Genomic DNA, 27,415 nt, shown 5'->3' with positions numbered 1-27,415 from the left:
TCTTCTCAGTACTACCTGAGGAGTATAGTCACTATGCTAAACAAGAGATCACACAGATAAAGATTTTGAGAAAATATATAGAAGACATACAGATATAACTAACAAACTTCATGTTAACAGAAAAGGTGTTATCATTTTAACAGATGAAGACGACAATGCACCTTTTGAGAACCCGAGTTCTGCTCCCCACATCTGTCCTCCATCTGACCCACTAGGAACAACATTATTTAACAGAAATATAATGTAAGCCACATGAGCCAATTAAAATTTTCTAGCCAGGAACACCTGGATGGCTCAGTAAGTTAAGCGACTGCCTTCGGCTCTGGTCATGATCCCAGGGTCCTGGGACCAAGCCCTTACATGGCGCTCCCTGCTCATCAGAAGTCTACTTCTCCCTCTGCTCCTCCCCCTGCTCCTGCGCACGCGCACATGCATGCATTTGCACGCTCTCTCAAATAAGTAAAGTCTTTTAAGAAATACATAAAACAAAATTTTCTAGCCAGCCAAGCTTAGAAAGCAAAAAGAAACAGGTCATATTAATTCTACTTAACCCAATGCACACAAAACAAACATACATCATTTCAACATCAATATAAAAAATTAACAAGATATTTTATATTCCTTTCTTGTACCAAGTTTCTGAAATCTGGTGTGTATTTTACACTTACAGCCTATCTCATTTCAGACCAGTCACATTTCAAGTGCTCGATAGCCAGCCCCACGTGACACTGTTACAAGACTATATGACAAGGAGTTAAAACTCACAGCTCCAATACCCAACTGGTGGGAATACCAATTTTAGTACATCACTTTAGAAAACTCTTTGGTTCTATCTACAAAACAGAAAATATGCATACATTATGAACCAAGAATTCTACTCTTACATGTAGGATTCTATTCCAACCCAAAAGAAATTATGTATGCCCCCCAAAACATTTACAAGAATGCTAACAGCAGCACTACTGCACTATTTTTAACAATAAAATGCTGGAAACTACCGAAAAGCCCACCAATTCTAAATGAATAAGTAAGTGACAGAATAATTACAAAACAGACTACCATGCCGGCAATGTGAAAGAGTGAACCACAAGGACACGCAGTAACTCGGACGACTCACAAATTACTGAGCAAGAGAAGCCAGACACCAAGGCATGCATGCTTCTGACTCCATTGATGAAAACTCAGAAAACCAGGCAAAATGTGGGAAAGTCAGAATACCGGTTCCCCCTGAAGGACAGGTACTGACTTGAGGTGTTTGCTAGGTTGCTTGTTGGTCTGGGTGCTGATCGCAGGAGCGAGCTTCCCTTGTGAAAGTGCAGCTATATGCAATCATAATTCCTGTCCTTTCCTTACATCTGTTTGTGCCCTTACATCACACTTCAAGATAAAACTCACTACAAAAACAAGACAAAACTCTAATAGCTCCAGATGCATACTATTCAAAGAATCAAACTCCATAACTGTGGTGAACGTTTTTTCAAAATATCTTCTGCCTCCGGGATTTTCCAAAAACACTCAGTTCTTAAAAAAAAGTATCAAGATGACAACCATTCTATTCTTATGGTCTTGCCCAATCAGGAATAAACTTTCTTTCCAGGTCTGGGCTCCCACCACAGGGACTCTGGCCATAAGCCTAAAAAGAATGTTGCTAACTGACTCCATCACTTTTACTTTTCTCTAAGCTACAGGAGAACTTTCTGTTTGTTGTTGTTGATTTTTAAAACCCTACCCCTAAATGTGATGGTATTAGGAGGTGGGATTTTTTTTTTTTTAATTTATTTATTTATTTGACAGAGAGAGAAATCACAAGTAGGCAGAGAGGCAGGCAGAGAGAGAAGGGGAAGCAGGCTCGCCACTGAGCAGAGAGCCCGATGTGGGGCTCGATCCCAGGATCATGACCTGAGCCGAAGGCAGAGGCTTTAACCCACTGAGCCACCCAGGGGCCCCAGAACTTTCTGGTTTTAAAAACACCAATATGGAAGCAAACCTTTCCTTGACTAGATATTTTACTACGCTCTCAATATGCAAGCCATACTTCTTTACTGAAATGTCTTTCTTCCTTTTGAAATGAGAACAAAAGAAAGCCTTTTTCTATAGACAGATCCCCAGTGACCACTCTTTCAGACACTCCAGCTCTCCAATTTGGTCAACTTTAACTTAAACCCTTGGATTCTTAAGCTGATGATCTACAGAGTCTGCTTCTAGCACTGTGTCCCAGAGACATGAGTCATTTGGTTTGCCCATTTGAGATACTGCTCTTCCACCCTGGGTAAGAGGCCAAAAACCACTGGAACAGAATTCTAGCCTGTAACTCAGAAATACTATGAGAGAGAGAAAAGAATCACGGGGCGCCTGGGTGGTGCAGTCGGTTAAGTGTCTGCCATCGGCTCTGGTCACGATCCCAAGGTCCTGGGATGAGGTCTCCGAGTTTGGCTCCTTACTCGGCACGGAGGCTGCTTCTCCCTCTCCGTCTGCTCCCCGCCCCCCCACCCCTGTGCTCATGCACTCTCTCTCAAAATAAATGAATAAAATCTTAAAAAAAAAAAAATGATATAAAAAAGAATCACTCTGCTTTGGCCAGTAAGAACTAAATTCTAGCCATAGCCTACTTTTCTCTGTAGTATGTCCCTGAATCATCAAGCATATCTCAGGTAACCAACAAGTAGAGGCCTGGCCCACTTCTACTTGAATACATTAGCTCATGTGATTTCTAACATTGACTCTGAACCTTTAATGTAACCACCTGGAGAGCTTGTTAAAACATATGGGGTGGGGTCCCGATTCTGCATTTCAAACAAGCTTCTTCGGGGATTGATGCTGCTACTGGTCTAAGGAGGCTTTGAGAATTAAAGACCTAGGAAACAGGTGGAACATGTATCATGCCTTCCTTGGGCATGATCATGCATGTTTGGTCCATTTGAGGGCAGAGTCGTTATTGGTAAATTCAGGTGAGCTCATCTGAATACCACTCAGAAGAACCATTAAGAAAGCAACTGTCCTGCTCCCAATAAACAACTCCTTCAGTGGCAAAAATTTGGACAAATAAAACCTCAAGTAAAAAGCAGAGACAAGGGGCACCTGGGTGGCTCAGCTGTTAAGTGTCTGCCTTCGGCTCAGGTCATGATCCCAAGGTCCTGGGACTGAGCCCCACATTGGGCTCCCTGCTCAGCAGGAAGCCTGCTTCTCCCTCTCCCACTCCCCTTGCTTGTGTTCCCTCTCTCTCTCTGTCAGTCAAATAAATGAATAAAATCTTAAAAAAAAAAAAAAAGTAGGTACAAAGTATAAGGAAGTAGGAGAGGAGCATAGAGAAGAGGCTCCAAATGAGAAAAGCCATTTTGGGATCAGCCGTCATGTGTTCACTTGGAACGTAAGACTCAGGCAAGTGAGGGCTACTGATATTAAAAAAAAAAAAGAGAGATCCCAGTCGAGAAAAAAACAAGAACTATTCCGTTTACTAACCACCGTGATCTGAAGAAACAGAAACAGATTACACTTTAGAGATTCTTAAGGTAAAAAAATTAAACAACAGAAAAACCATTATTGCAACTCACCTTATAAGTGCAAGCAAATTGTCAAGAAGTTTCAGAATCTGTTCTGTGCAGGGGTTACGGAAGATTGGATTTCCACTGGGCGTATAACCCACGATGAATCCCCCAGCTTTGGCCTCTTCTAGGTCAGTGGGCCAGCAAGTTCGTTTCACAACACCCAGAATGCTATATACACAAAAGCTCATCTACAGAAAAACATAAAACAAAGGTAGCCATAAAGAGGACGAAAATCAAAAGTGTTATTACACACATGCAAGATTACGGCAAATGTGATACCAGAGGCCAGGGAGAAGGAAAGGACCCTGCCCCCATCCCATCCCTTCTTTTAGGGTCAGTCTAAGAGGGGTCCTTTCATTGCTATCTTCAGGATGAGTGGTGGGCTCCTGAAGTTTCCTTTACATGAGGCTGTTCTACCAAGGGCTGCAATGACCCCCTTGCAGGATCCCAATTAAAAGATGCCTGGACACTGCTTCACAACCAAGTCCTTAGACTGCCAAAATTTTGTCTTATTTTGGGTGACCTCAGACCCTCCAGCTTGGACCTTGATAGCTTTTGCCCTAATCCTCACTTGTGGTCCCCTCAACCAGCCTACTACCTGCTAGTTTTATTAGTAAGATTCGCCATACTGGAGCCAGGAACAAGGCTTACTTCAATAGCCCAGAACTGAAGAATCTCAGGTTTGCAAATTAGACCATCTTAGGATGCTACATGCCAGGGAGCACTGGCAGGGAGGACGCACACTGCTGACCCAATTCCCCATCACACCTTCAGTGTGTCTTTGGAGCTATTTAGGGATCCTTAAAGCCAAATAACGACTTCGAAGAAAAGACTATCTGCTCTGCTGCGGGAACTAACTCAAGAACTCAAGACTAGGGACGCCTGGGTGGCTCAATTAAGCGTCTGCTTTCGGCTCAGGTCAGGGGCTCTGGGATCAAGCCCTGCATTGGTCTCCCTGCACGGGGGGCGGGGGGGAAGTCCCCTTCTCCCTCTGCCCCTCCCACTCTCTCTCTCCCTCTTCTGTCAAATAAAAAAATAAAATCTTATAAAAAAAAAAAAAAGAATTCAAGACTAAAGAAAAGAAAGGAGAAACTTAGGGAAGTGAAGACTTCCAGATTTCTCACGCATGTAGAAGAAACAGAGATCTGTAAAAGACTCTACAAATGGTGGAGTCTCTAGTCCAACCTGTGGCCTCTGCAGCTTCCAATTCCCAGGAGAGGCTTACTCACTCGTGCGCGGTTTAGACCACAGGGATCCTCTGGGCCTGGGTCACAGCTCTTCCGATCGGCGCCCACGTAGGCAATAAAAGCATCTACATCTGACAGCACTCTGAAAGTTGGAGTGGGAAAGACAAGTCATAATAAGACTTTAAGCACAGATGGTTTCTTCTACAAAAGCTAATAAACTATGATTATTTGGCCCCAAAGAGCACTTGCTACAGTGAGAGGAATTTAATCATTGTCAGCTGTTATTTGAAGGTTGAAATGCCTCTTCCCACTTCTGAATGTCATTAGTAAAAAGGACGCAGGCTTGAGAATGCTACATGGGCACAATGAGTGTCTGTCCATGTGGCCCCTCCTGGCTGTTCTCACATGTCTACGTGGGCTGGCACCGCACTCTGCAGACACCGCAGGTACTCTGTGGCCTCCCGACTATACTACCCATCTCTTCTCATTTCTTCCCTCTCCTTACACCTCAGAACTCACACGGTGATATTTTCAGCAACCCGCATAAAAGACTTCTTCTGGAGAACTCAGATGTCACTGATGAGCCATCACCCCGTGAGATCCTTACACGGGCACCCTAGGCATAGCTCTTTAAATGCAGGATGGGTGCTCCAGTGCGGTGAGGGTCTGGGGCAAAGGCTCTCCTCTACCTGTGCATGTCTTCAGAAAGCCAGATGCTGGCCACTGGTGCCATCAGCTCCTCTAGGAACACCTTCTGACGCTCGTAGTTCTTGAATTGGTTGCTAATGAGAACCAGGGCTTCCATGAGGGCACACTTCTCCATTTGTGTCAAGAGTAACTCATTGGAGAGGAGTTGCTTCACATGGTTATAAAGCATGTCAAAATTGGGCTGCAGATTACAAAGAAAAAAACCCAAAGGTGGTGAAAGTCTGATTTTTAAGGAGAGGTGGGTCACTCAAGGAAGGCGGAGAGAGAATCAAGGCATTCCTAGGAAGGTCAGGCCTATAAGGCTGTCACTTCAGTAATTTAGTTACAATGTCCTGCTTTTGCCTGAACAAGCCAGGCAATGGAAGCAGAAAGTGGTTCTTGTCTTGGGTATTTGTACTTTCCCAAAAAGTACTGTGAAAACTATAGGTCTTTTTTTCTATTTCAATTTTATAGTCTATTCATAGACAAAGATTAGCTTGTTTATATATGTTAGGGAGACACATAACTGATGTGTATTCAGAGAAGAAATTTTTGATTAATTTCTAATCTAGAATAGTGCTAAATTTCCTATAGAAACCCTCTGAAAAAGGTTGGGATTTGCATCTGGCTTCTCTCAAGATTAGGCACACCATTTGGCAGTAAACAACATCACACAGGAAAGATGTGTACATTGACAGGAAAAACTTGGTCATCTACATGGGCAAGAATACTCATCCTGAGGGAATATATTTGCATTTTTAATTACACCACTAAGCAGGAGAGGAAGAAGACACCAACTCAAGAATGCTTATTTGAAGCAAAACTACAATTCCTTGTTTTCTCCTTATGTGAGGTATAATTAGGGCTGGATTTACAGAGGACTGTAACTAAACTCGACAGGTCTCAGTGGCTACTTGGTCGGAGTCCAGCAGCTTACCAATACGAGCTGGGGGTAGTCACGACACGTCTTGATGATGGAGGAACAAGCGTGTCTCCTCACATTCCTCACTGCCCGGGTTCTGGGGGCCTGGGAAGACATATTCAACAAACCTGGAGCCACTTTTAATAAAATTTATAGATGCTGCTTAGAATCACATGAATTATTTCCTTCAAAGGCAAATTCACAATCAATTTTCACAATGTGGGAGTTTAATGGAGTGACATTTACAGTCACCATGAATCCACGTGTTCACTGTTTTTGCCTTAGAGTATCTCTGACCGTCTCCTGCCTTTACTAACTCCTTCTACCTATTAAAAAAATCTAGACTTAGGTGTTAGGCATTCACAGTTTTGTTCTCCAGAAGTTAGGATTTGTTGGGTGAATTAATGGTCTTACCTTACTTTCTTCAACAGTTTCAAAAGTGACAGATGAAAATAGCTAAGGGTAAGAAAGAAAAGGTTACTCATCAGTACCAAATGCATGAAGTGTTTTCAACAGCAGTTGGCATAGTTTCCAACAAAATCTCAGAAGTATAAACAATATGCTAACAGCAGGGTTTTCAATCGGTGTTATGAAGTTTCAGATGTTTATCTGCTCAGATAACTCGACAAGAGGCTAGAGATTCACAATCCTACCATCAAACATCTTTTAAAGGTGGAGGCCACAGAACCCCGAACAATCCAAGCCCTCAGCCAAACACTCAGCTATGGTGATACCCTTTGATTCCACTGCGTAACTTCGTAACTTCTCATAGACTCTTTCACCTAATACAGCGTGACTACTGCAAAAGTCACCAGGATGGAATTATACTCTAACAAAAGTCTAATCAAGAAACCCCATGGGATGCCTGGGTGGCTCAGTTGGTTAAGCGGCTGCCTTTGGCTCAGGTCATGATCCCAGAGACCTGGGATCGAGTCCCACATCGGGCTCCTTGCTCAGCAGGGAGCCTGCTTCTCCCTCTGCCTCTGCCTGCCACTCTATCTGCCTGTGCTCACTCTTGCTCTCTCTCTCTGACAAATAAATAAATAAAATCTTAAAAAAAAAAAAAAAAAGAAAAGAAAAGAAACCCTATGGAGGGATGCCTGGGTGGCTCAGTTGGTTAAGCACCTGCCTTCAGCTCAGGCCATGATCTCAGGGTCCTGAGATCAAGCCCCTCATCGGGCTCCCTGCTCAGTCTGCTTCTCCCTTCCTCTCTGCCCCTCTGCCCTGAGCGCACTCTTTTTTTCTCATAAATAAATAAAATCTTAAAAAAAAAAAAAAAAAGAAAGAAAAAGAAAAAGAAACCCAAAAGATATTCCCTAGTTCTTAGAGACTTTCTGTTGCAATGAATGCAACGAATTAAAGTTCTACTGACCTGGGACACCTGGGTGGCTCAGTTGATTAAGTGGCTGCATCCCAGCATTGTGGGATCGAGTCCCACATCGGGCTCCCTGCTCAGCAGGGAGCCTGCTTCTCCCTCTGCCTTTGCCTACCACTCTGTCTGCCTGTGCTCACTCTCTCTGGCAAATAAATAAATAAAATCTTTAAAAAAACAAACAAACTTCTACTGACCTTTGTAACACAACATTTTTTCATTTCTCTGGCTGTATCTTTATTCTTTCTTTGGGGTATTCTCCTTCTTTGCCCTCCTCCCCCAAAGATGATAATCCTCAGAGTTTCCTGCTTGAGCCACATGTCCAACTCTACATACGTATCACCCTCTTTCCTAGGGCTTCACCTCTGCTCTAGGCACTTCTATGATGATGCCACCTTAATACTGTAATCTTCCAGACTCTAGACCTTTAACGATAGCCAACTGATTGTGAAGTATCCTCTCCTAGATGTTGTACATACACTCCAAATGTAGTATTCCCAAACCCAGCCCTCAAATGTAGTATTCCCAAACTCAGCCCTCTTCCTCATTCTTACTGGTTCCATTATTCTCAGTCAGGTAGCGCTCTACTACTCACCTAAACAGGAAACCCAAAAACCATTCACACTAATTTCTCTCACATATCCCCTCCGAATAAACGGAGAGCACACTGACACCTTCTTTAGGTGTTCTTTTCCACTTCTCAGTATACTCGTCTATTAATTATAAAACCACATGGGTACAACAACTGTTTATGTGATTTTATTTCCAAATGGTAAGCAAGGCTTTTCTACCAGCATGGTGCCCAATCCACAGTAAGTACTGAATACCTGATGAATGAATACATGACTGTTCATCAGCTTGTCTCAAAGACTCTCAAAAACAATCACAAAAAAATAATTAGTTCAAAAATACTCAAAGTTTACAAAGGAGATGGAATTTACCTTAGAGAAGACCTGGGGCAGGAACTCTGGTCTGTAGGTGACAAACGGAAAGAGTGCTGAGACATTAGTGAGGACACAGGACAGGATGAGAGGATCCTTGGTGTTAAAGTTCAGGACCATTTGCAACAGCTCTATTCCATCATTAACAGGAACCGCCTGTAATACAGACAATGAAAAAGATGTTGACATGACTGATGAGCACTTTTGGTAAAATTTCCTTTAGGACTTGGTTTATAAATGTGTGATGTGGTTGCTACATATGGTTTTTTGTTCTTTTTTTTTAAAGATTTTACTTATTTATTTGACAGACAGAGATCACAAGTAGGCAGAGAAGCAGGCAGAGAGAGGAGGAAGCAGGTTCCCTGCCGAGCAGAAAGCCCGATGCGGGGCTCAATCCCAGGACCCTGGGATCATGACCCGAGCCGAAGGCAGAGGCTTTAACCCACTGAGCCACCTAGGCGCCCCTACATATGGTTTTATATACTGCTTTTTAACCTGAAAATTCTAAGCATTACCCTGTGTTATTAAAACTTTTCCTAAATGATGCTACCATATGCCATCTTAAGGATGTAGCTTTTCCTATTACTAGAAATTGAGAATGTTGCTAGTTCTTTACCTATTATCAATGGTGCTAACACATCTTTGCAAAAATGTTTTGGCTACATTTTCGCTTATTTCATTTGAGGCAAAGACTTCTGGGGATAGTGAGAATTACTGAATCAAAAGGTATGAATACTTCTAAGTCACATTGTTTTTCTTTACAGGCTGTATCAATTGATTCTCTGTCCAGCAATACGCCCTTCTTACCATGTTCTTAGCAGCAGGTTGTGTTTATTCCCTAAAACCTTTGCAGTTAAGTTAAACAATAAGTTTATTTAAATTTGCATTTCTTCAATTACTAATGAGGACTGAATTTTTTTCATGTATTTACTAACTACTTTTATTTCTCTTCTCTACAAAAATCTCATCTTTTGTCTCTTCCCCACTGGGTTCTAGTGCTTTTTTAAATTTATACATAAAAAAATCTTATTGTAGGGGCGCCTGGGTGGCTCAGTGGGTTAAAGCCTCTGCCTTCGGCTCAGGTCATGATTCCAGGGTCCTGGGATCGAGTCCCATATCAGGCTCTCTGCTCGGCAGGGAACCTGCTTCCTCCTCTCTCTCTCTCTCTCTCTCTGCCTGCCTCTCTGCCTACTTGTGATCTCTGTCAAATAAATAAATAAAACCTTTTAAAAAAAAAATCTTACTGTAAAATATTCTAGACCTTTAGAAAGGGGTAAGCAGTACTTGTATAACTCTCCACGTGACCACTTTGAGATGTACAATGTTACTGATATTGGTTGCTGTGTATACATCCGCTTCTTCAGCCCTAGAGGTAGCCAATGTCCTGAATCTGGCGCTCACATTTTCAAGGATTCCATCATTCCATACACTTCTGCCACAAATGTACATACTCCTACTAATTACACAGAGTTGCATGTTTACTTTTGTAGATTGTTGTTTGGGGTCACCATCATGTTTATGAGAATCATACTTATTCATAGTACATCCCAGTTCCTTTTCACTCGTCTATAAACATATTATCATCTGTACAATCTACTGAGGGTTATTAAGTTTCTTCCTTGGCTCAACATTTAAGGATTCTATAGTATATTGGATGCTCAGCGCCCATGCAGGGGTTTCTTCAGAGCACAGACTTAGGAGTGAAGTTGCTGGGTCATAAGGCTAGGCGTCTTCAACCAGACATTGTCAAATTATTCTCCAAAGCTGTGATATCAATTGTACTCAAAAAGCAATGTATAAGAAATATGTTTTTATAGTAAGAATATTAATCCCATCATATTTATTGCAAATATTGTTCCAAGTTTGCCTTTCAGAGTTTATTTTATAGTATGTTTAAAAAAAAGTAGTTAAAGCCATTCACATTTCTAGGATTACTTCGTTTTTCAACTTAGGGACTTTTCCTCAAAGAGTTAATTTTCCCTAATGCTATTTATGAAATGAGCCATTCCTTCTTGATTTCTCTGGAATGCTTATATATGCTCCAGGTTGTTTCTGGGCTATTTTGTCCCAAGGAGCTCTATCTAATGTCAGTACCACACTGCCTATGAAATATCGTAGTTTCATATTTTACTATCTGAGGCAAATCAATCCTTGTCTTCTTCAAAATGTGACTCTCCCCCCCGCCAAAGCTATTCCCTGTATTAATCCATTGTTAAAGTAAGTCTTCTGGGAATATAAGTTCAGCTAATGCCACTACAAATGAGAGGAATAGCTTTTCAAAAAACTCTTTTAGTGGGCGCCTTGGGTGGCTCAGTTGGTTAAGTGTTTGCCTTCGGCTCAGGTCATGATCTCAGGGTCATGGGATCAAGCCCTGCTCAGTGGGGGGTCTGCGCCTCCGTCTCCTTCTGTGCATTTTCTCTCTAATAAATAAATAGCATCTTAAAAAAAAAAAAAAAACCTCTTTTAGGCGAAGAACCTCTTGGTCCAACTCTTTCATAGGCTACCAGCTGAGCAGCTGACAGACCCTGGGTGAGGGGCGGGGACTGAGAGTGCAGAGTGAGCACTGTGCAAGACGATGGACTGGACAACATCATGCAGAATCAGGAACTGAGAGCAGCAAATGGGAATGTGACAGGCTGAGATCTGTCACTTGCACCCTATGTGTAACAGTGTTACACATAATGTGTTACATAAACTGTTCCACCTTCCTTAACAAGCAGTGAGTAATTTCATCAAATATATACACACTAAAAACTCACTTCTCAGGGCGCCTGGGTGGCTCAGTGGGTTAAGCCTCTGCCTTCAGCTTGGGTCATGACCTCAGGGTCCTGGGATTGAGCCCCACATCGGGCTCTCTGCTCAGGAGGGAGCGTGCTTCCCCCACTCTCTCTGTCTGCCTCTCTGCCTACTTATGATCTTTCTCTTTTTGTCAAATAAATAAATAAAATCTTTAAAAACAAACAAACAAACTCACTTCTCTTGATTAGGAATACTTCATTCTGACCCATTTCATTTTGGTGAAGAAAAAATGGTTTGAGAGTCAGAGATTTATTTTAAGTCACCAACAGAAGCCTAAATACTATCAATCTCCTGAGGAAAAAAGAATTTTGTTCTACTGTTTTTCTCCCCATCAATTGTTCTGACTCCTACTGTTTCTAATTGTTACCTCTGCTTTGTCTCCAGCCCACATCTTTCTCTTCTACACTATACAACTTTTTGTACCCTTTGACCAACTAATATTTGGCATTTTGACCAAATACCATCATATTCAAGGATGTATCATACAATCCAGCCTACAACCAACTAAGCACTCTGCCCCCCCACCCTGCAATACTGCCAGTCCTTTCATACATTTTAAAGTTAAATGCCTGACAAATCCTGACCATTTCACTCTCTTGCTTTCTAGCAGAATCGTATGCAAATATTTAGATGCAGCAAGCTAACTTAAAAAATGCTAGGAAAGGAAACCCCAGGGCCATTACCCTTGATTCAATAAAGGGCTTTCTTAATCAGATAGTACCACTTAAACCTAAGAAAGGGTTCATTTAGTAAGAAATGCAGGATCCTAGTAGGATTTCCTACCTAAATTTTGGAACAAACTGAATGCCATCATTTCAAACTCAAACAAAGCAATATACAAGCAGGTGAAGTTAATCACTCTAAGATCTGTGAGGAAAAGACATTGTGAGGAAAAGCACTGTATCTCACTTATGTTCAAGGGGTTTGGATTTTTCCTACAACTAACGTGGAATATACTACAATGTAATCATCCTGAAATGAATAGTCCAATGATTTTAAACCAATTAATTACAGCTGCATCCAAGGTAGGTAAGAGAAGGTGATGGGTCACATGAAGCATATAAAAACAAGACCACTTTATTCAGATTATTCACGGAAGAGGACACTGATCAGCTAACATGAATATTGTGTCTATCTGCCATAAACTGAAAAGGATGCTTAATGGCAAACATTTCTAAAGGTTTTCCAGCTCAAGATTACCATTGCTGTCCTCCCTGCAAAAGTTATCCTACCTGCACTTCACTATACAAACAGGCTTGTCTTATAATCCCCTTAAAATGAATACTGACCATTGTAGGCTTAGAGTCAGGCCTGCAATTTGAACTCAAGTATGTTATTTAACCTCTCTGATTCTCCATTTCCTCTTCTGTGAGATGCATATCCACAGATTTTCCTTCTGTCAGTTTTAAAAAGGTCAAAATCATTATGCAATCAACACAGGAAACAGTTACTTACCTCTTTATCTAGTGTCCGAAACATCTGGTTGACCACACTTTCCAAAAAAAAAGTCATGGCTTCCCACTGCACGAATGAAGAGGAGAAAATGGAGCAGAGGCCACCTTCTCCAGTTCCAGCTGTTGGAGAAGAGGGTTTTAAAACACAAATATAAACACACACACACACACACACACACACACACAACTACAGGATCACAGAAGACACAAAGACAATGGGGACTTAGAGACCACTTAATTTCACAGGCGAAGGAACAGGATAATCTAACCCTCTCAGCCTGGGTAAAGAAAAGAACTAAAAGTAGAGAAGGGGCCTATCCTGCCTCCACCCCTAACAATGAGCTGTCCGAATTCACTTCTGTGAGTCCTGTCTATAAAACCACTTTGAATGTTGAATGAGAGTATATGCATAAGCATCAAAAAACACAAGCAAGTGGTAAATATCAATTAAACTCTCTCTTCCTGTCCTTTATAACCTGTCCATGAAAATCTAAATAAATTAAGATATTTAAGACCATAAAGAATCTTTCAAAAAAACAAACAAAAAAAAAAACAAAAAAAACAAAAACCTGATATAAGATAACAGAATGCTAATTCATCTCCAGTAGCCTCATAACAATTCCAAGTTCTGGACAACTGTGCCACCCTTCAAGTTTGTTAAGTCTCAGCAAAGCACATCTCTCAAACAGCAAAGCACAGGCAAAAAGATTTATGAATTACTTTCCTTGCTTTCATATAGTGCTCCCATTTACTAGCTTTACCTTGGCGCAACATATCTGGGCCTCCACAAACATTCAAATTACCTGATACCATGGACCTTCAGAGTCAGTTATGAGTACCCAAAACAAAATGTTAAATCCTATGAATGACAAGTAACTAGAGTAGCTGGTAACTGACCGTTAATACAGAGCCCCCTAAAGGAGTGACTTATACCTTCTCCTGTTTTACTAAATTGTCACCCACAGCATGCATTAGTCAGTAAGACAATAGACAAATGATAATGGAGTACAGAGAAGTTACCTGGCTTATGCATTTGGGTACAGAAGTGTTATGCTGATTTTGTATAATGCAGCATTTCCAAAGGCTTTGAGGTGGCTGAGTGACAGAGAAAGTCCCTGCACTGCTCCCGTTATGCCTGACTAACAAGGCATTCTTTCTAAATTTAGAAGTGGTTCTATGCAAGAATTTGGTAGAAGAGCTTTAAAAAGTCTAGACATGCAATTTGGTAGGATGGTGCCTACACTGAAGTAACAGAATCAACAACGAGTGGTTCATTCTGTTAGAAAAGAAAAATGAAGGCAAGACTGACAGGGACATGATCTTACCCTAAATGAAAGATTATTTTTGAATGCTATTATTAGCATGCTGTTCTGAAGTGTGGCTTACAGGGCTTATTTCCAATGTATATTTGATACAATACTTCACTAATGTTTAGAAATAAAAAAACCTTACAGTTCATGGATCCAGTATCAACAGAAGTTGTGAGCTGATACTTTAGCCACTCCCCAGCCATCTGGAAGCTAGTCTTAGGATCCAAACGACATGCTAACCTCATTACCTCTCCTTGTTGGGCCCGGGAGGCTGCCAAGAGAAAGACATAAATCAGTAACTGACAGATAATAAGTGCTTAGCTAATGTTCATTCATCTATCCATCCCAGGAGAAAAGCATTCAAAGAAACTTCTGCAGATTTATGCTCTGAATTTAACAAATGTTCAATCAAGATTAACAAACTCAGAAATTTTCAAAAGTAAATTGCCTCTGGAAGCCACCCTACCAGCTTGATCCTCTAAGAGGCAAACTAAAAGTGGTCTCCCATTTCTTTGGAATCAATAAAAGATTAGGTTGGTACAGATGTACAACAGTGTGGCTGCTATGGAAAACAGCCTGGCAGTTCCTCAAACATTAAATGTGAAATTACTATATGATGGAATATAGACACACACTCAAGAGAAAAAAAAACAACGTCTGTTCACTCAACTTGTATACAAATGATACAGCAGCATTATTCTTTTTTTTTTTTTTTTTTAAAGTAAGCTCTAGGCCCAATGAGGGGCTTGAACTCATGACTCCAAGATCAAGAGTTGTATGCACTACTGACTGAGCCAGTCAGGCACCCCAATAGTAGCATTATTCTTAACAGGTAAGAATTAGAAACAACTTAAATATCCATCAACTTATGAAATGAATGACTACAATGTATACCGATACAATGAAATATGGCAGTAAAAAGAAATAAAGTATCGATACATGCCACAGCATGGGTTAATTTTAAAGATATAACCCTAAATGAAAGAATGCAGTTACAAAAGACCATATATGTATAATCTGTTTGTAAGAAATGTTCAGAACAGGTGACATGTAGAAAAAGATACTGGATTACTGGTTGCCTGGAGCTGGGAAGGATGAGGGGACTGGGAATGGCTGACCGCTAGCAGGCAGGGATTCTTGCAGTCATTAAAATGTCCACAAATTGTGGCAAAAGTTGCACAACTCTGAATATACCCAAAAAACCCACTGCACTGTATGCTATAAATGGGTGAATCGTATGGTAAACAAACTGTATCTCAAAAAGCTATTATTTTAAAAAAGGGGGAGCGGGGAGGAACTAGCCAGACTACAAAAAACCAAGAACAGAATTAGATGATCAGAATGTGGGTTTTTTCCTCTTTTTTCGAAGACCAGTGAGGTTAGGTAGTATTTAATCCTAGGTGTTACATATAGTTACTATGCCTAAACATCCAAGTCCAAAGGCTATGTATGTGTGCATGCATGTGTATGCATGTAACGCACAGGCAAGAGAGAATACTACGCCTGGAATGAGTGCAATCCCAGTACCGGCTGCAAGGTGCAACTAGAGACTGAACAGGCTGCTTGTCCAGATCTTAGGCCCTTTAATATAGAACCCAAGGGTCAGGTACCATGATTCGTAACACTAGATGCCATTCTCAGATGACTGGGAGAAATTCCACGCTACTATCACTTACAGTTGAAGAAAGCATTGAAGTCCTCATCACTATCAAAATCAAACCGAGAGTATTCACAGCTAGGGCTGTCTGTTTTAGAAGGAAAGCCCATCTGCAAAGAGAAAGATAATTGGGGTAGGGGATAAAAATAGGCCTACCCAAAGAGGCTTAAACTCTAAGAGCTCAAGCACTTTTTCATTTAAGAAGAGTGAAAGGTTTGCATAAGATCTTTTACAATAACTACTTCTGGTCTATCCCAAGTCCACAGTTTTCTCCCAGTTCCAATAATCCTGAGTGGTTGAAAAGAGAACACTCATCTGATGCTCCCTCCAGATTCCTCAGGGAGAATTAAATTCTGGAATTTGTTTACGGTATCTGAGTATAAAGCTGTCCCAAAACAAAGTGCTAATACAGCACGCAGTAAGAAAGAAAAAATTGAGAACTGTCTCCTTCAATGCTGAAACTGGGAATAAGCACAGCACTTTGCATGTTTCACTCAAAAAGTACTGAAGAGCATGAGAATGAGAACAGGGTATCATGTGCTAGATGTATTCTTAGAGGAAATAAGAGGACCTTCACATAGGACCCACTCTCTGATTTTTACAAATCAAGATTAAGCATCTGTTAGCTGCAAGAGTCCTTAGCAGATCTCAGGGAATTCATAAGGAATTCTATTCAAGTGGCAAGCAATTTGCTTCTACCTTCCATCTTCCCTTCTCATTCACCTTCAGACCCTCACTAGACCTTCAGAAACAATCACATAGGATTTCATCTTGGAATCTTGGCTCCACCCTGCCTGCTTTTAAACTGGAAATAGCATTATCCCACTGCATGATCATGGGTCACTGCTCTTGTCCTTCTTCTTCCTAGCACCTAGCCCAATACTTTGTATAGAAGTGCTCCAAAATATGAAAAAGTAGATATAATAACCAGTTTGCACTGCCTTCTTCTTGGTGAATAAGAGAATAATATACCCAACTATAGGACCCTGGTGACCAAGATGGGCTGTCAATAATGCCAATCTGCCCTATTATGTATGTGTACTCACCTACATTCCTTCTTCTTTTTTTTTTTTTTTTTAAGATTTATTTGAGAAAGAATGAACAAGTGAGCAGGGAAAGGGGCAGAAGGAGAGCAGAATCCCAAGCAGAGTCCCTGCTGAGTGCAGAGCCCAATGCAGGGCTTAATTCCACAATCCTATGATCATGAACAAGATGCTTAACCAACTAAGCCACCCAGGAGCCCCCATTCCACGTTTTGATTCTCACTGTTTACCTTGACCAAGTTAGTCATAGAAGCACGAAGATATTTTGGTATTATTGCTAATAGCAAAGGGTCACGGGACAGGATCTCATGCCGGAAAAGGGCCCCCCAAGTCATCTGAGTTGAAGAACGCAGAAACTAATGGGGGTGGGGAAAAAGAAAAAAAAAGAAAGAAAAACCTCCGTTTAAGGATTTGGACTTTAGATAAGCAGGATTATTACTGAGCCCCACAATTATCAAAAATATTTTTTCATGGAAATAAATCTCTGTAATACTCCTACACTGCCCGTATTTACTCTATCCATAATGACTGCCTGTTACAGACCACATATTAGTAAGACAAACTGTGGGGTCAGGTGTAATTCCTGGAATCTCAGCTGAGCTCTACCACTTTTTCATTTTTTCTTTTTTATTCTACGCAAGCTCTACACCCCATGTGGGGCTCGAACAACCTGGAGATCAAGAGTAACATGCGGGCGCCTGGGTGGCTCAGTGGGTTAAAGCCTCTGCCTTCGGCTCAGGTCATGATCCCAGGGTCCTGGGATCGAGTCCGGCATCGGCTCTCTGCTCAGCAGGGAGTCTGCTTCTCTGTCTCTCTCTGCCTACTTGTGATCTCCATCTGTCAAATAAATAAATAAAATCTTTAAAAAAAAAAATTAAAAAATCACATGCTCCGCCAACTGAGCCAGCCAGGCATCCCTCTAGCACTTTCTTTACGGGCAAAAAAGGATATGGGAATCTCGGGGTGGTATTACAAGGAAAGCCCTAAATGTGTGAAATTAATTTTATAGCACAATCAATTAGACTTTTGCATTTAAAATGCCTGGGGTGGCAAATAACCTGGGACACACCTGACATCTGATTGAGCATCAGCAGAATATTACGTGAGGGGAAAACCTGCTGGCCTAGACAGTGCAACACTCGGTTCAGGAAGAAGATTCAACAATTCTCTTAATGAAATCACACCACAGTTATTTCATAGAGCCTTAAGAGTCACATTTTATACATGAGCCATTAATTACTTCAAGCCATAGTGATTAATTTTGGCTCACCTAACTAAAATTTTCACACACTGCCTACATACAGTTTACCTGACTTGGATGGGTTGTGAAAGCAAGAAAAGATTCCAGGTATTTTCCAAAGTTTGCTGGTGTTTCTACATCAGAATCCACACCCTGAGGGACAAAAAGACCACTACATCAGTGACGCTGATGGGGGGTGGAAGAGGACAATGGGAGGAGTAGGGTAACAAACACAGCTGACTCTTGAACACAGGGGCTAAGGGTCAAAAATCCACATACAACTTTTCATTCCCCCAAAACTTAACTACTAACAGCCTCCTATAGACCAGAGGCCTTACTGATAACATAAACTGATTAACACATATTTCGTATATATATTATATACTGTGTCCTTACAATAAAGGAAGCTAAAAAAAAAATGTTATTAAGAAAATTCTAAGAAAGAGAAAATACATTTATAGAACTGCATGTATTTATATCAAAAAATATCTGTGTCTAAGTGGACCCATGCAGTTCAAACCTGTGTTGTTCAAGGGTCAACTATAGAGAACTTAAACCCTCACCAATTTCAGTTTTGAAAGGACTTTATACTTCCTTGTGACCTAAGGAAGGCATCAATTCAAGGGCTAAAAAGAGGAAAGGTGCTTTACCTCCTTAATCATCATCATTAAAACTCATTCTGTAGTCAAATACTAAAATGAAAAAGAGCATTCATTTCAGAAATCACAGAAAGAGAAAATCTGTATTATTTCTTCACACCTAGTCTATTCACATCTCTGTGACCAAATTTATTAAATAACCACTTGACGGTATACATCGTATGTCTGAAGCTCTATCCTCTCTAACCATCCAAACCACCATAAAAAGGCATAATATCAAATGCAAATGTCTGTACCAATGTCCTATCTCTCAATTTGTAAAACAAGTTATTAAATATTTCCCTAAAGACAGGTAATTCTAGGTCAATCACATTCAAGTTTTCCTTTACGCTCAATAACACAAATCCTTTAAATTTGGGAAGAGGGCTCTTTATTCAAATGCGTAGTATTTCATGATCTAATAGGACTCTAGCAAGCTGACGTTCTACAGGTACCAAAATTCACAAGAATAGCAATGCTGACTTCATGGAATAACAGATGTGGATGCTTCCTGTTAACATCAATAACTCACTTGTTAAAAGAAATTCACTCACTAGAACCCTGTTACAGTAACTTAATCTATAAAATCACATGAAATAACCTGTAGGGCAATGCTCCACAACGCTAAAATTAATGGCATGTTTCACTCATTATACAAACGTAACTTTCTAAATGCTCTGCTCAGATGGCCCTGAAACTCTCCAGAAAGTAAGTGCTCACCAGTAATGCACACAGCTGATTCCCCAGAGCACACAACACCTGACACAGTCTCTTCAGGAAGACATAGTGTTTTTCTACCAAGCCTCCTCCATCAGCAGTCCTGTGAAATGAGAAAATAAATGCTATTAATTGCACATCAAGAGAACCAAAAAGATTCCCATCAAATGGAGCTGTATGTGGTCTGTTTCTGTTGATTATTAAAGTTAAAAAGCAAAAAAAAACCTCAAACCCTGAAGGATCAATGAGGAACAGGGTTCAATGCAATCTTATCCCTCAAAGAAGCACTGTAGTTCTGCACATTATATGGTCCTTGAGTACTGTGGGTTAATAACGTAAACTCTAAGTAGGACTACATACAACAACGCACACACTTACAGGCATTCACTGATACCCAGGGAAGACTTAAACAGAGATGCGTAGGAAAGCATGTAATAATTGCTTACCCCACTGACAAAACTGAAAGGGTTATAACAAGACAAAGAAAAGACAAGCCACAGACTGGGAGAAAATATCTGTAAAAGTCACATCTAAAAAAGAACTGCTGGGCGCCTGGGTGGCTCAGTGGGTTAAAGCCTCTGCCTTCGGCTCAGGTCATGATCCCAGGGTCCTGGGATCGAGTCCTGCATCTGCCTCTCTGCTCAGGGAGCCTGCTTCTCCGTCTCTCTCTGCCTGCCTCTCTGCCTACTTGTGATCTCTGTCAATTAAATAAATAAAGTCTTTTAAAAAAAAATAAAAAAGAACTGTTATCCAAAATATATAAGGAACTTTTAAAACTCAATAATAAGAAAACAACCTGATTAAAACACAAACCAAAGAGCTTAACAGACATCTCACCAAAGATATAGAGATGACAAATAAACATATGAAAAGATGCTCCACAACATATGTCATTAGGAAATTGCAAATTCAAATAAGATATCACTCACACCTACTAGAATGGCCAAAATCCAGACCACTGACAACACCAAATGCTGCGAAGGGTGTGGAACAACTGGAACTCTCATCCACTGCTGGTGAGAATGCAAAATGGTACAGCCACTTTGAAGACAATTTGAGTTTCTTACAAAACTAAGCACACTATTAACAAATAATCCAGCAACCATACTTCTTAGTATTTACCCAGAGGAGTTGAAAACACGTTCACACAAAGACCTTCATATTTATACCATGTTAAACCTAGATGTTTGTTGCTGCTTTATTCATAACTGGCAAAATTTTGAAGCAACCAAGATGCCTTCTGGTAGGTGAATGAATAAACTGGTATATTATCCATACAATGGGACTGTTATTCACTGTTAATAAGGAACGAGCTATCAAGGCCATGAAACACATGGAAAAACCCTAAATGTATACTACCAACTGAAAGAAGTCAATCTGAAAAATTTATACATTATGTGATTCCAACTGTAAGATGTTCCACAAAAGGCAAAAGTATGGATAACGTAAAAGATCAGATCAGTTGTTGCCAGAGGTTGGGATGGGGGAAAAGAGATGAACAGGCAGAGCTCAGAGGCTCTTTTCGGCAGTGAAAATACTCTGTAAAATACTGTAATGATACAAGTTATTAGATATTTGTCAAAACCCAGAAACTGTATCCATAGAATGTACAACACCAAGAGTGAACCCTGAAGTAAACTATGGACTTGGAATGATTATAACGTGTCAGTGTAAGTTCATCAATTTTAATAAATGTACCCCTCTGGTTGGGGATGTTGCTAATGGGGAAGGCTACACATGCTGGGGGGGTGAGGGCATGCAAAAACTCTGTACATTTTCTGAATTTTGTTGTAAACCTGAAATTGCTCTTAAAATGTAAGTCTTAAAAATAAAAAGCAATAAAAACATAACTCTATGTGTCACTTCTCCAAGTCATTTAGTTCAGATCTGTAATCCCTTAGCTACTATTTTAGAACCCAACAACTCTAAAAAAGGGGCACCTGGGAGGCTCAGTCAGTTAGTGTCCGCCTTCAGCTCAGGTCATGATCTCTAGGTCCTGGGATCATGTCCCACACTGGGCTCCCTGCACAGCAGGGAGTGAGCTTCTCTCCCTTTGCCCCTCCCCCAACACTGCGCAATCACTCTCTCTCTCTTTAAAATAAATAAAATATTAAAAAAAAATTATAACTTACTTGGTGGCAAAACCTGACTGAAATGATGCAGGACTCTTCACACAAGAAAGAATTAATAATAACTAGTGCAGACAGCAGCCACATTGGCTGTGTTCCCGAGGCAGCTGAGTATAACATAAAAAACATGGGCCTCAGGGTAAGTAAGACCTGGGCTCCAGTTATGTTGAGGGACACTATGACATTACGGTTTCTAACGCAGGCTCTCAAGTCTTATTGCCTGGGTTCGAATTATTGCTTTACTAACCAGTACAGTAAGTAACACAAACGGATACGGGACACCTAGGTGTGAATGTCACAGTTTCTATGAAACTAAGAAAATGGGCCTGAGGAACAGTTAACTAGAGTGGCCACCCAAAAGACATGTTATGAATTTAATTAAAAAGATCCCTTAAAAACAGAGCTAGTCTCCAGAGAAAAGAAGGCCATCATAAAAGCTGTGTTGGAATGGACAATAAGAGATTTTAAGTAATCCATGTGTATCTCTTTTCATTTGTCCCTAGGACTAAGAGAATGGTATCCAAAAAAAGATGCTTCAGTGGTCTTTGCAGTACAGTTCTACCTGTCTTCCTGGTAAGAAACATGTACCCAGGAGATGCTCAAATATCTTCCAAAGCAATTAAAAATGAAAAAAAGTGGAAGCCAGTATTTTAGGACACAGAATGTGTTTGCAGGCCCCATGCATTCACTTTTCATTGAACACACTGTTCCTGCTGCCGCCAAGAGCCTCAGCACTTCAGGCACTGATTACTTTGAGCAGGAGAGGAAGGAGCAGCGTCTGGAGTTCTGCAGTCAAGACAGGCTCTGGGGCAGACTCTGGTCCAGAAGATCAGAGCATTCTCAGGCCTAGGCACCAGCACTACTAGGAGGCTTGGGGATCACCAGAAGCAAACAGAATCAAGGAGATGAGCTGTCTGGGAAGAATGGGGAAAACTGTGAAAGTGACTGCGTATAGAGTCAACGGCCACAACTTCTTTCCAGCATAAGGTCTTTAAAATGGTTAAAAATTAAGATTGCTTGATTTTCAAATTAAAAACACTGTCAATTGACTGCCAGCATTCAGATAGGAACTTCAGATATATCGATATAAACTACAGAAATGACAAAGAAATTAGAAAACATAGAGAAAAGTAGATACTCACTGTGCAGCGGAGAGTATATAATGCATGGCAACATCCCCAAATAAGACCATCAAGGGTTTCCGGTCTTCTAACTTGCCCTAGAACCAATTTTAAGGAAACAGGAAATACAAACTGTTATTAAAAGCCTCCAAGTTACTAGCATTTCCTACACCTATATAATCAAATATATTGACTTCATAATTTCTCATAGTCCCAGGGCTAACTAAACACTGGAGAAAACGCCAATTCTATAAAATCAAAACGGGATTTCTATTTCTTCTGTTTTTAAATGTGTTGGGCAATAATGCTGATATGGTAACAAAGTAAATTATATCTAAAGATAATATTCCTACGGAGGAAAGAGTCACAGTCATTTGTTAGCCCAGGCCAATATAAAGCCAGTGAAGCCACAACTTAAGATTCTTTGACGTGACACTGTTTTATATTTTAGTATTACTTTCATCTTGTTTCCTCAGTGTGAAATGCCAAGACTCATAGCAGTTTCAAGAACAAGGTAGCCCAACAAATCTCCGTATATGCTGTCAGTGGATCCCTAGAATGCTGGAAAACTACTATCCGAAGAGGTCGGAAGCAGATAATGAAATTGGTGTCAGGTAGAAAGAAATCCCAAACTTTCGGATATCTTCCTGCCACAACATACACTTCAGACACACTTACACACCACCCCGCAGAGACTTTGAGGATGAAAGTCAGTTTGAAGTGGTAACTTACTTTTCTGCTGACTGCAATGAGAAGACACTCAGCTGCTCCTAACTGAAGCTCCTGTTCATTCAGAAGCAGGCAGAGCATCTCTAAGAGCTTACAGTTTTCGGCAGTAATATGACTCATGGACACCCAGTCAATGTAGCCTGCCAGAGTATTCAGCGCTGCGACTCCTACTCGACAGTTTGCTTGGGCCTGTGTGAAAAGAAACAACTTTTAATCGTTAAGTCTTCACTGATGGACAAAGAGGCTGTGGTTATACCTGAGCTCCTTCTATTCTCTAATTCTAAAAAGAAAACGATTGGAAAAAAAAGAAGGTACTCATTTAACAGCCAGACAGGGAACTCAAAGGTCTTCTTTTGATGCACAACCACTTCTCAAACAGCATTCTCAATGTCTGTCAATAAGATCATACTGGCATGGGTAACCATTTCATCTCCTCTGATAAATTGGAAATACTGTAATTCTAACTCCCTTCTACCATTGCTCAGTGGTCACCTAAACCAAGGCTGAGGTTACCCTCCACTAGGTATATGCATCTCTGTACCTGAAAGCCTCAAAGAAGTCTCCTTCCAACTCCACAAGAGCTCTTACCTTTGACTCCTGAGAATTATCTGTCTTCTGAAAGAAAAGAAGTATAAGGATCCAATGTTTTTAATGAGCAAAGGCTATGTAATAACTTTCCACCCACTTAATAAAGTCCCTTGAATAATGATTTTAAATAGACTCAACTTTTAACCTTGGAAAAGAATACTTTGGACTAACATTTAGCTGCTATTTCCCCTAAGGAGGACAGGTTATTTTAATTTTAGCAATAGGACAAAAAGTTAGTATCTAAAGAGCTTACACAAATTTGTTACAACATTAAGTCCACAAAGACAGCTTCAAAGAACACTGTTTAGAAAGAAATACAACAGATGAATAAGGCTCCACACTGCTAAGAATCAAAGAAATATAATTCAAAACAAAGTATGAGCATTTTTCATATTCAAATAAAGATAAGTTATGACTAGCAAAAGAATATTAAAATGATGTAATATAAATGGTAAAGGCGAGACAAAATTAAATGAATATAATTTATGGCCATGTTTGTATGGACAAAACTACAGGAAAATCACACGTACAAGTATCACATGCTAAATAGATAAAAATAATGTCCATTCAGTAAATGTACAATTATTACAATTATAACTGATATCAATCTATATGATGCTTATAATGTATATGTACAAAATTAATATTTTCCCAAAAAAACTTCTAAAAATAAAATTAAAATTAACTCCTGAAGACAGGTAAAGGGGAACAGAAGCAGGAACAACAACTTTGGAAGTCCCTGAAAAGTCACTCCATTAGGAGTATAAAGGATTTGTTCTACAATTACAAAAGAATACATCTGGGGTGTCTGGGTGGCTCAGATGGTTAAGCGTCTGCCTTTGGCTCAGGTCATGATCCCAGGGTCCTGGGATCGAGTCCCACATTGGGCTTCCTGCTCTGCGGGGAGCCTGCTTCTCCCTCTACCACTCCCCCTGATTGTGCTCTTTCGCTCTCTCAAATAAATATGTAAAATCTTTAAAACAAACAAACAAAAACAAAAACAAAAGAATATATTTGTTAAAGAACAAGTATTAAGCCTTCATCATCAGTGATGGAATAGAGGTGTCAATGGGCAGAGAGGAAGAGAACCCTCTCACACCAGCATTTACTACTGATGCTGCCCAAGAAGGAAAATGAATCCAAGTGACAACAGCCAAGTCCAGTCTTTCCTCTCCAACAATTTTTCAGTCCCTGTTCAAGCATCTATGCCCCCCTGGACCAGTGCAGGGCCCAGGTCACTGGACAGGAAGAATGTGCCTACCCATTCTATGACTGTTTACCATTCAACCTACTCCCCACCTGGGAGGGTGAAGGGAAGGAAGCAGGAAGTTGAGATGGAGAAAGAGAAGGGATGGAAGAAGGGATGCAACTTCTCAAGCAAAAAAGTTGTTCCCGGTCCACAAGATAGCTCTTGGTGTGCTCTGGTCTTGGACACAAGAAGTACTGGTTTAACAGATGAAGGGAACTGAAACAGACTAAAGAAAAACCCCACATTGTCTCAGGCCATTATCACTCACTGCCCTGCTGGGGCACGTTGGCTAGACTGTCAGGGCATCTGAGGAGTCATAGTTTGTTCCCCTTCTCCTACAGATGAAATCTCCTAGATGAGAAGGAAAAGAATCCCTCCTTCACCCTCAATACACGTTAAGTTTTTGAGTGCAAGTATTTTCCTGATATTTTCTTTTGAAAGATTTTGGGGAGGTATTTTGGGGTAAAATAGACCATTTTAGTATAAAGAATGAGACTTGAATCCCACTATAACCATTTATCAGGGGATCTTCAATAATTATTCTCTGGACCTTGGTTTCTTCATCCATACAATGGAGACTGTACTTTCTCTTTGGGGTTGAAGATTAAGTAACATGTAAAGTGCAAGTATATGGAATATATTAGGCACTTACTGTGAGTTCCTCCCGACCCCAACAGCTCACAGTACCTTCCCATCATTTGTGTTAGTACCTAGCACTTCTCTAAAAACTGCCAGGGGCGTAAGAAAAAACTAATTTTAATTAATTCTATTCTGTGAAATAAGCACATGTAAGAATTCTAGATCAAGGTTTTTCTTTTCCTATTTTTTAGGTTAGGGTAAGAGGGGCAGAGGGAGAGAGACAGACTCTTAAGCAGGCTCCAAGCTCGGTGCAGACCCCAACGTGGGGCTCAGTCATGACCCTGAGATCATGACCTGGGCTGAAATCAAGAGCTGGATGGCTTAACCGACTGAGCCACCTAGGCATCCTTAGATCAGGGTTTTTCAACTTTAATACTATCGGCATTTTGGGTTGGATAATTCTTTATTGTGGAGGAACAATTCTGTGTGTTACACAATGTTTAGCAGTATGCCTGGCCTCTACCCACTAGATGCCAGCAGCAACCCCTGGTTGTGATACATGTGGGACAAAACTGTCCCTTGCTGAGAATCACTGTACTAGATGAACTTTCACATGACTTTCTTCTGAAGGCTCTCTTAAAAATGACAGTGGTTGGAAACACAGTATCTAGCTGCCCTTTTCTGTAGAATACTTTGTCGGGAAGAATAAAATACAGGTATTTCCCACTTTTTGTAAGCTCGTGTTAGGAAACTGATTCTCTCAAGACCCACATTAGCACCTGTTTTCTCTAACTGAAAATCTGAAGAGGATTTTCTGGTTTTACTTTAAAGAAAGGCGAGAAGCGAAAATAGCTTTCAGTGCTTGTTTCACAGCAAGACCTTAGGCCTTATGGAGGCACCACTAAGTTCCTTTCCCACGAACCACACTCAGCATCTCAGCACCAAGCAGCAATAGCTGTGAACTGTGTCTGTGAGCATCTGTGCTTTCTCTTAATTTATTTTATCTGTTAGCAAGATGTGTCCTAAGGTGTCAGAAAAGCTAAGGAGAGGTTATTTCTTGGGTGTGGGAATGCTCAGAAATTACTCCATATAAATTAACGTTAGTTTCTTCTTCGTTCTATGCCATTTGGGCTTACAAAAGATTTCAAAGGAACACTCTTCTTTCAGGTAGCAGGGGAAACCTGTACCAAGAACCATATAATCAAGATGAATAAAACCTGGCAATTTCTTGCAAAAGGGACCAGATTAAATATGGGATCAAAATTTAAAAGGGATGCTGTCCTGACCTACCAGGAATATGGGCTTTAAATACTTTAAATGTTAAGAATTAACCATTTTAATACTGTTTTAAAGAACTTTCTTACTATAAAGGATTGTTTTCTTAACATGGGAACTCACTGACCTGAGTTTCTTAGAAAATTGGTTCCAGTTCTTCCTGTCATCGGTTTCTCTTTTGCTTATAAAATGGTTTTTTGCTGATCTAGAGACCCCTAATTCCTTGCTGAGAG

General features: G+C 40.5%; 1 protein-coding gene across 2 annotated transcripts in view; it reads right to left on the bottom strand.

Moving 5' to 3' along the window:
* XPO5 (exportin 5) overlaps positions 1-27,415 on the bottom strand; it is a 45,396-nt gene that overhangs the window by 13,229 nt on the left and 4,752 nt on the right. The window contains exons 6-20 of one of the 2 annotated variants that reach the window (XM_032862079.1): positions 24,080-24,106; positions 23,495-23,680; positions 22,784-22,860; positions 19,516-19,615; positions 18,227-18,310; positions 17,148-17,273; positions 15,894-15,984; positions 14,360-14,488; positions 12,909-13,027; positions 8,655-8,810; positions 6,756-6,797; positions 6,357-6,446; positions 5,422-5,621; positions 4,775-4,874; positions 3,552-3,733 (exon numbers count right to left, since the gene is read on the bottom strand). In XM_032862079.1, coding sequence (XP_032717970.1) covers positions 3,552-3,733; positions 4,775-4,874; positions 5,422-5,621; positions 6,357-6,446; positions 6,756-6,797; positions 8,655-8,810; positions 12,909-13,027; positions 14,360-14,488; positions 15,894-15,984; positions 17,148-17,273; positions 18,227-18,310; positions 19,516-19,615; positions 22,784-22,860; positions 23,495-23,680; positions 24,080-24,106 — 1,709 coding nt within the window. The remainder of the gene's footprint in view (positions 1-3,551; positions 3,734-4,774; positions 4,875-5,421; positions 5,622-6,356; positions 6,447-6,755; positions 6,798-8,654; positions 8,811-12,908; positions 13,028-14,359; positions 14,489-15,893; positions 15,985-17,147; positions 17,274-18,226; positions 18,311-19,515; positions 19,616-22,783; positions 22,861-23,494; positions 23,681-24,079; positions 24,107-27,415) is intronic. The other variant, XM_032862080.1, reaches the window with a different exon arrangement.

Source organism: Lontra canadensis, unplaced genomic scaffold, assembly GCF_010015895.1.
Source record: "Lontra canadensis isolate GAN:19392208 unplaced genomic scaffold, GSC_riverotter_1.0 scaffold23, whole genome shotgun sequence".
Lineage (NCBI taxonomy): Eukaryota > Metazoa > Chordata > Mammalia > Carnivora > Mustelidae > Lontra > Lontra canadensis.
The sequence above is the reverse complement of the archived record's forward strand: the minus strand, read 5'-3'. Positions and strand labels throughout refer to the sequence as shown.